Genomic DNA, 10,065 nt, shown 5'->3' on the forward strand with positions numbered 1-10,065 from the left:
AACTTTTGGATTACAACATTTACAACTGCATTGGTAAGTTTTTCATTAATAACATTTGTGAAATTCATGAAATTCTTATTTGATGATCGAACGCGGCTCAGAGGCGATACGTGGCCGTGGCTCCGGTCACCGAGACGGGCTTGAGTCGTCCCTGAATCGTTCGCGCTCATGTGCGCAGCAGCACGAAAACTCGTCGGTGCGCAGCCAACTTTAATTGTTAATAACTCGTTAACAAAGCCGCGGATTGCATTTCGGCAAACGAAAAAGTTACTTGAAATAGCCTCAGCTACCCCCCATTTCCCGGAGTTACAATAATTTAGAAACACCCTGTATACATATACAAAATACATATATACAAATATATAAATATACATACATATATATAAATACATATATAAAAAAATATATATATATATTTCAACGCAAGTGTATCGTATAGTTTTTTATCGTATCATATGATATAATAATATATAATAAATTATATAATAAAGTATTCTATTCTGTTGGTTCTGTAGTCATAAGACAAGAAAAAATTGGTTTCATTTTGTTCTTCCTTTATTTTTACTGAATAAAAATCTATTTTTAGAAAAATATGGCATAATTTATTATTATACTAAGCACAATGTATAAAAGCTGAACATTTTTTGGTGATTTTATAGTTATCAGTAGATTGCGGAAGTCTATGCACTTGCAATATATGTATACCTTGTGAATATGCAGACTATATGCAAGAATATGCAAACAGTATGCAAGATATACATATATAGAATGCATAGGCAGCATAGATTTGGTAAATATGCACTTGCATAGATACTAAAGTATTTGTAAAATTACGTTTAATTGGTGTGCTTAATATTATATATAATGTAATGTTCATAAAAATATATTTTTAAAACATAATTATAATATACATATTGGGCCTATTACTCAAATATTAACTCTTTGGCATTAGAAAAAAAAAATATAATATTTTTTATGTTATACAAATATGTGTACACATTTACAACTATATTCAATTTCATTAGCTTTATAAAGTTTGAGAGTATTTCATTATTAATATTGTAGTATACATAATACTACCATGAATGAAGTCTCACATATAATTTAATTGACAATAATCTACAATATTTTTTCTAAATTCTGAATTGAAAACTGATGCCTTCTGTCGAAAGAAAATTAGTTTAAACCCAGAAAATGTCTTTTTAACACTGCATGGTATAGCATATTGAAATTTACTCCAGTAGCATTTTGTAACATCGTATGCATGTTTTAACAGTCAAAATTTTTGAAATTCTTCACATTATTACTCTGCCGTAAATATTACGTTACGAGAATGTGATAGAGAAAAGCACAACAAAATCAAAGTTAACTTGTAAAGAAATTGTGTGTATGCATCTTGTATGCAGAATATTCAACTTCTATGCAAGATAGGCCACGAATATGTAATATGCAAAATATGCAAGAAAAATAATTGCATCCTTTAATGACGAAACATATTTCAGTCAAAATATTATTTGTTTAGCCCATTTTTATATGCATTTGCACGTATTTCCGCAGTCTAGTTACGAAACGCAGTGTATTATAGCTGGCGCCGCGGCAAATGAAATGACCTACTATACTACAACCATCAAGCTGGAGGTACCTATTTCGCATGTAATATTAAATACACGAGTACACGTATATTTTAATACACGTTCATATGATGCTGAATAGCGAAGCGTGATCAAAAGTCGACAAGGGTCTGATTGGAAAAGAAAAACGCATCGGTGCAGTTGCCACGTAACCCGAACACATACGTACGGGATCTGTGTACAAAAATACACGAGTAATAAAATCCATAATTACACATGTATTAAGAACATGAACACTTAATTTGCGAATACACGGTATGTACTCGGTTTTCGTATATAGATGTTCCCCTTGATGTTCAGTACACGTTGCAAATTGTAAACTCTACAGTAAAACTTGAAATAACGCTAAAATAACTGAAACCGCAGAAAACGAGTTCCCGGACCACTGTGCAGTGATGGGGATAGAATTTATCTTATATTGATTCCAAGGGCCGATCAACCTTGAATGGCGAAGATCAAATTTATCTAGTTACGTTAGAGATCGTTTTTTAGCGGTTACGGAGAGAATGCCGTAAAAATGATGGTTGTATGCACACGGCGAACTAACGGGTACTAAGAAGAGAGCATAAGGAGAGAGAAAAGGAAAGAATGTGATAGCGAGGAGAGCGCATACATAAACGCGCGCGCGTGCGCGCCCGAAAATGTAGCTCACCCTTGCTCCGAGAAAGCGGGCCTCCAATAACTCCTGCTTCCTTGGGTCCAGGGTGGTCTGAAAGTGCTCCATCTTGACGCCAGCGCCTGGAACAACAAGTCACAACCGATTAAAGTCTGTCCCGCCCAACTGATACGTCTGGTCACTATCAAAAAAACCGACCATAAGTGTTTCTTCGTCTGATAGGAGTCCCAATTTCGACGTGAATGCGATGTTGCGGAGCATCGAGCAAAGAGACCAGAGACGAGGTGTCCAATATCGATCAAAATAATAGCCGGAAGAGAAACATTGCGAAACAACGATTAGTTACAAAACGAGACAGTGATGTGGATTAAACTTTGGAACATCTTTTCCAGGATACGAAATTGGCTTCAAATTGTGGGAACGTGATCGAGGAACTGACGATACCAAAAACTGGAATGGTGGCAACTGTTGCTTCGAATTTACAGAAAGCTATTTTCTTAGAGCCGTAAGTGGCTCTAAGCTGAGACTTTGAATCGAAATATGTTATATTCTTTTTAAATTTTAAGAAACCATCCGACGATAATTGTACTGAAAATTGCGATGTTCAATTTACCCTGTAATTACCCTCCCGGATAAACGACGGGGTAGACATTTTGGTCGAGGGGAGGATCTTGGAGCTATCAAATCTCACTGAAATGCCTCCAAGGGCATTTTTTACCATCTTATTCGGCTAGGCTCTTTTACACGAAACTTTTTATTTTATTGATCGTATTTGTATTTTTACTATTGCTTTAAGAAAAAGACTAAAAAAGTATAGTACAGAAGTAACAGCACAGAAATATACGTAAGTTGAAAGTGTTCTATAGCTCAGTGTAACTTTCGAATCGCGAACTTATTCATCCTTGTTTTTAATCTATTTATATTATTAGCAAAAATGTGATCAACGTATCTTTCGTTGTTCCTCCTTCGTAATTAAAGGAAGTAATTGACAGAACTTCTGCGTATTCTATGTACGATCTGAAAAGAGTGCTTCGAATGCATATTTTCAGTTGTCATTAAAATCTCATGAAGTGTGAACGTACATCTGTATGCTTATCGACTTTCTGTCTTTCTACATTGCACGTTACGTATAATGTAAAATTCATATATACAGAAGTACTTTGCTACTCCATCCGACAACTTTATTAGTAATTGAAATGATTGTACGTCGCTATTTCTACACATTCGAGTAAATTTTCTTTTTTTTTTAATTGCGAATTCGTTGTTAATTTATATCCGTGGTTTCAAGTTTCACAGGAATTTTTGTATACGATATACAAAATTTGAGACATAGAGTTATAACTTTATCCCTACAACCATTAAATTCGCAGTGGAAGCAAATTACTTGTTCTTTTCAAAAAATATATAAACAACGAAATATTTAGCCGAATTTATATACAAGGTGTTCCAAAAATGTCTCGTAATCGGGAAATGGGGGGAACCTTCGATCATTTCAAGTAACTTTTTCCTTATCAAAAATGCAATCCACGGCTTCGTTTACGAGTTATTAATGAATAAAGTTGGCTGCGCACGCACGAAGATCCAACCTGCTGCTACGCGCGCGAGCCAGCTAACTGAATTTGGCCACACGCAGGCGGCAGATATCCTACGCAGTCCCTAAGCAATGATCCGAAAGTCACTTGAAGCTGTCTCATTCTAACATCTGCAGCCTGAGTGTGGCCAAATTTCTGGAGGAAGGAGTTTCCGTAATTTTCATCGTCACAGTCTTTTCCCTCATTGTCTGTGAAAGATCCTTCGGCCGCACAGGATTTCGATGCTCCAAAACACTCGAAACATCTGGCTTTCGTCGAAAAATCCTTACACCGTGTTGTACTTTGGAAGTGCTGTTTTTCGTCAGAGCATCTCAGATTTTTTTAAGAAATAGTCTGCGTTGCTATGACGATCGACATAGTCTGTGTGAAGATCTTCGTACACACCGTCAGTTTCGTTCCAGAATTCATTCCTGTAACTTCGTTGTTTTTTAAAATGTACGCGCCGCGACAACAGTACAAGATATTTTGGGTATTTGTGCAATACCTAGATGGAGGCATAATTCATGATCAGTGTGGAATAATAGTACAGTGAAGGTGAACATTAGTGTAATCTGTGTCGTTTTACATACATGGATTACAACATTTACAACTGAATGGGCGAGTTTTCCATTAATAACATTTGTGACATTTTTGAAATTAACAGGAAATTCATAAAATCTTTGTTCGTTATTTTGATTGTGGTTCAAAGCAATCGCGACCCGGCTTCAGTTAGCTGACTCGCGCGCGTACCAGCAGGTTGAATAACTCGTAAACGAAGCCGCGGATTGCATTTTGGCTAAGGAAAAAGTTACTTGAAATGGTCACAGGTTCTCCCCATTTCCCGATTACGAGGCATTTTTGGGACATCCTGTGATCCATATGAAGAATGTAAGCTCTTAGTTCAAGATAAATATTTCTTTTGATAATTATTGTTTGATATAAATATATTTATTGTTTGATTGATATAAGCAAAATAGATTTTATAAACTCACCAAAGACACATCCGATACATTGAGAAACCAAGATGAAGAGAATTTAATTAAATTATGGAAAAATAATAGTACCGATCGCGATTCCAAAACGAACTATGTTATATCTACGAGATAAACGTCTACTTCAATGTATAAATAGATTCGACATAAAGCAACGAAGGTATACGTGAATGATAGAATTAAGAGAGCACTCACATAAACAGTTGAACTATGATTTCTCTAATCTTTAGAAGGTAAGTCTTTCGTTTAATCTCCGTGCTATTCTTACGATTTTACAATTCGTATCATGGATATTAAATAAAACGGTGCGTTTTAATAAATACTTTGTCAACATAGGTCCTTCTTGTTAAGCAAGAGACAAGACATATGACAACGTTGTATCAATATCAGAATTCTCATACAAGTTATGAGTTCTAACTTTGTTAGTGGACTTAGGTGCAGTACATTATACGATATATGTATAATGCAGCTTGCATTCAGTTATCTAATAATATAATCAAATTTAAGGAAGACAAACTTTTGATCCAGTAAGAATCGATCTTACCTTAAATTTAATTTCTTATTAACTTAACTAACATTGAAACATACGCTATAATTACAATTTTAATAATTTAATTAATTTATCTAAAAAAAAACCTAATTATTAATGCATGCCAAATATTTTCAAAATAAAATTTTTAAATTCGAATATGAAATTAAGTAATTAGTCGGCATTTAGAATCACTGCAATTGCAAGGAATGAAAGTTTAATTTATTTCTTCCTTAAATAATTTCAGTGTTTTCAAATTCTATTGATATTTTCATTGTTTTATATTTCAGATACTCATTTTTCTCATAAATGCATCTTATTCACCCCAATCTAATAATTGTAATTATTGATAAGTATAGGTTGTTGATATAACATTACTTTGTCGATGTTTCTTTTTAACTCGTTATTCCTTGATCTAACTTCATTTTTATCCATAATTTAGCAAAACTATCTCGTTTGCTTGTTTGCATATTTATGCGTGTATGTATGGTATTTACATGTGTTATATTATATACATTTATATAAGCACCCTGACATTTTATCCCAAAAACTTACTACATCAACAATCTGGTTATTAACAACAACTATTTTAGTGTTTGGAATTCCTCTCATATCTGTATTTATATTTCATGAATTACAGGCGGTTTTCTCCGTTTAGTTTTGATTTGTATATTTGTTCAACTTTAAGCTTAATTTTTCGTTTCAATTGCGGGTTCGTTGTTAATTTAGTATAAGATTTATTGATGTTTGCTGATTTCGTGTTGCACATAATCTTTTTGTATCTTAATATTTATAATATATAATGTAAAGTAAAGTAATGTGATGTGATGTGATGATGTGATGTGATGTGATGTGATGTGATTTAATGTAATGTAACATTCATTTAAATTCAGATTGTTGCGCGGTGCGTTACAGCGTCGATCGTAATTGTTGACGATTGAATAACGCGCCTACCTCGCGATAAATTAATATGTTGAGGATAGATTTGAGGGTGAACTGAGATGGAACAAGGTGCCGTATTTAAACAAGGTTTAATAATAAAGGGACGAACAACTTATCACAAACTATAACACTATATACAAAATGTCGTTTGTCGGACTAGATGAGAAGTTACCGAGTGCAAAGTGGAAAGTGATGTAGGTACGCTTCTCATCCTCCGATTACGCCTTCGTTTGTAAATGGCGTGGGTGGAGTTGGTATTTCATTGGCTACTTAAATTATGTTAAAACCAATGAATACTAGAAAGATGGCCAAGAAGAGGGGACAGCAGAAATCTGGGAATTCTCAGATTTCCATTGTCCTTAGCGTAGCTGTCGCTGGCCGTACCCCTGCTCATGGCCACATCTGGTATCGGTTGTCGAAGGCCCGAAAGCTTTGACGCGGTATTATAAAGAATCTACCTGGGGGTCGTCATAACTTAATTACATGGGTCGCTCGCGACGCAACACAGATTATAAATGGTAGATATAGTAATTGTAGGAATGAGTAAAGGTAGAGTAAATTCTCTCCAATTGTCCCCGAGCTTATAAACAAATATGAAATCGGTAACACTGCACAAATTTTGATGATATTACAAAAACTGCATCATCGACGTTCTTTTTTAACAATTTGTTTCACAGTTTTCCTAACTTCGGCCATCATGTGCACTGTCACAATATCTCACGATTTACGCATCGGAAATTCTAACGTTTCACATTACGAATTGAAGACCATTTACGTCCACTGTGTGTTGCTAATAAATGAGAAACCTCTACCGAACAAGCCTAACTACACCATCGTTTGTCCATATTGTCGGTTCAATCAGGGCACGGGTCCGCAAAACATTTTGCGATGTGATTGCGCACACTCTCGCGAGTACAGTATGTGTTGAGTGTCGCCTCTAGTGTATGCATTCTCTTTTAAATCGGCATAATCATTTGTGTCTTTTAACCTGAGTGTTACGTCGGTGCAGGACGAGTATACCTATAACACAAATAAAATTTTAGCCGTCGACTCAGAAATAATCGGAGGTGACGCGAATATAGTTCGATCTGCTGTGGTTTTGAATTAACATGGTCTTGCAGCATGCTTATTTTCACTTTAAAGTGATTAATCTCCCTTCATCGATGAAGGAAACTATTCTCCAATTTTCATTTTTGTAAAATGTATAAAAATTCGCAGTATACTTATGACAACTTATTTTTCTGCATTATCTACAAAGGTGACTCACTGAAGCTGTTTCAAAACAATATCTCTGTTATCATTAACGATACTAAAAATGCTACAGGGGCAGGTCTTGAAGGTCATATTTCTCGAGATTCTAAGGTCATAGATGGTTTTTAAATAAGATTATATATTTCTATTATTATATCATTACATATGTTTTCACTTTCGTGACTTTGGTGCTTCAAGCTCTGGTCACTAATATGTACTTGATGTCATTACTATTTTAAGCTGCATTACTTTCTTCTTGGACTCACCGAATGTATTTTCATGATTGTTTTCTCGATAAATGCATAACATCCACTTTGTTTAACTCGATGAACATATAAATCTAAATTTTTTGAAGTTATGACGTATGACATTTTCCTTTATTGTTACACAAATATACTTAACCCCCAAAAATAAGAAACTTTATGTATCATTAAAATTTTAATAAAATTCGATAATTTAACAAATATATGTCTCATTAAATTAAAAAGTACGTATTATACTGAAGCATATAATACATTGTTTATATTGCAATATTACCTTGATTTATTTCCAATAAATGTTCCCCCGGACTTACAGGGAATATCCGGGGGTAGTTACCTTATTTGCTGCACACAACAAATGAAAAGATAGAATAAAAACTAAAAAAAAATATTTTTTTAGACTTCAAAATAAAAAAATCAAATCAAAAGATTATAAAAAATAGAATTAATGTTTTTATAGACACCGTACAAATTTGTATCCTATGTTAAGAAGGTTTACTACGTCAACAGATACATCTGTATAACATGTTTCGTAACTTTTAGCGGTAAGTGCATGTGTACCAAATATATTTGTTTTGCTCCTATGCAGTGATAATACCGGCGGCGTGCTTGGTTGATATTTATCATAACCCACAGAACAAAAGCATTACATACGATATATAAAAAGTGCATAAAGAAGTGAAAGTGTGACCTCTTTCAGTGTCGTGGACATCGCAGTGGAGAATACACTCGTATTATTTTACACATTACATGTACGTAACTACCAAATACTGCATATAGAATGTCTGTCCAATAATTATGCACTTTCATTGTTTGAAAACGTACGGCAATCTTATATCAGTCTCGTCTCTGTTTTAAATGGCAAGGGTTAAACGGCACACGCAAGAAGAAAATACTGTACTCTTTCTTGCAATTAACCCGGCGTCGTTGTAAAGAGGCATGACTTTTGACACCTGTATAAAATATAGAAAAGCACGTAACATATCAATTTCACTTGCACAAACCGCTTTAAACAAAAATTACAATAATAATAATGGATTTTGTAAATGTGAATGGTCTATTTCCAGATATCAAGACGAATTTGTCTATGTGCTATAGGTACAATGATCATCAGGATACTAGATCATGAGAAATATAGATTTTGTACTACAAATTCATTCTTTCATAGATCATATTCACCTGTTTGAAATCAAACTGTACCTTTTGCAGATCATACTCATCTGTTTTGAAATCCAGTTTTTTTTACTGTCTTATAGTCAAAGTGGTGGCTTTACAAAGTATACTTCATATCAACCCAAATTTGTATACAAATAATGACACGACATAAAATAGAAGTAGTATTTTTAAAGACGCTAATTACATTGTTAAAATTACAAGATATTGATAGTATATTTACTTATGCCCTGCATGTGGCAGTTTCGAAATATGCACGATGCACCGGAGGTATTGCTTGATGTTTTATATTTTTCATATGTAGTAGGCCTGGTATCTTGGTAAAAAGGCGCCAGGGCGATTTTTTCAAATTTTAGTAGGTAATAAATTTATAGTTTTAAATTCTTTGTCCTTCATTAATGTTTTATATAAAATAGTGTATGGTGCACTTTTGAGAAACCTCATCCAACATATTTACAACCAATTTACCTGTACTCCATTAGTGTATTTTCTTATCTGTTTTTTAATCGCATTTTGAAAATTTTGTATAGAAACGAAATTCTCTCGTTTCATTTCATGTAAAATGAATTTATCATGTTGACACGTAATGTTCCGTCCTACAACGGAATTATGCCTTTATAGCCCTTCTTCAAATTTCGTATTTTTCGATTTAGAAGGCTATTACTTTAGTGCCCTTTTTATATCGCGAAGTATATTAAGAAAACGCATTTCAACTAAATCGGTTTATTAATACAGCCGATAGTAAAGTAATTTCGTCGAAATTAGTTTTCCCGGTTTATGGTAGGGTCGCCAGATGGGCCGCGCAGGCCGCTCCGCTTGGGTTTCGGGGTCCTACGTCACTAGCTTGGGTTTTCCCGTCCTACGTCACAGCGAGGCCCGGGCCCTCTGACTTCCCTCTCCACCTCACCGGTAGCCAATCCGCGTTCGAGCGTTCTTTTCGGGAAAATTATAAAAAGGGCACAAAACTCGCAATTTCTAGTATTCTATAATCCGGAGTATTCTAGGCTATGCGCCGGATTATTCGTAACAAGTATTCTATCTTCCGCAAGTATTCTATCCGCAAGTATTCTTGGCTATGCGCCGTATTATTCGTAACAAGT

At 34.5% G+C, this 10,065-nt stretch overlaps 1 protein-coding gene across 11 annotated transcripts in view; it reads right to left on the reverse strand.

The window, feature by feature from the left end:
• The window catches only part of Tlk (Tousled-like kinase), an 83,890-nt gene that overhangs the window by 63,339 nt on the left and 10,486 nt on the right, over positions 1 to 10,065 (reverse strand). For 8 of the 11 annotated variants that reach the window (XM_078189355.1, XM_078189357.1, XM_078189354.1 and 5 more), the window contains one exon: positions 2,284 to 2,369. The exons of the other annotated variants lie outside the window; for them this stretch is intronic. In XM_078189355.1, coding sequence (XP_078045481.1) covers positions 2,284 to 2,369 — 86 coding nt within the window. The remainder of the gene's footprint in view (positions 1 to 2,283; positions 2,370 to 10,065) is intronic. 11 annotated transcript variants of the gene reach the window in all.

This window comes from Augochlora pura, chromosome 8, assembly GCF_028453695.1.
Source record: "Augochlora pura isolate Apur16 chromosome 8, APUR_v2.2.1, whole genome shotgun sequence".
NCBI classification, from domain to species: domain Eukaryota; kingdom Metazoa; phylum Arthropoda; class Insecta; order Hymenoptera; family Halictidae; genus Augochlora; species Augochlora pura.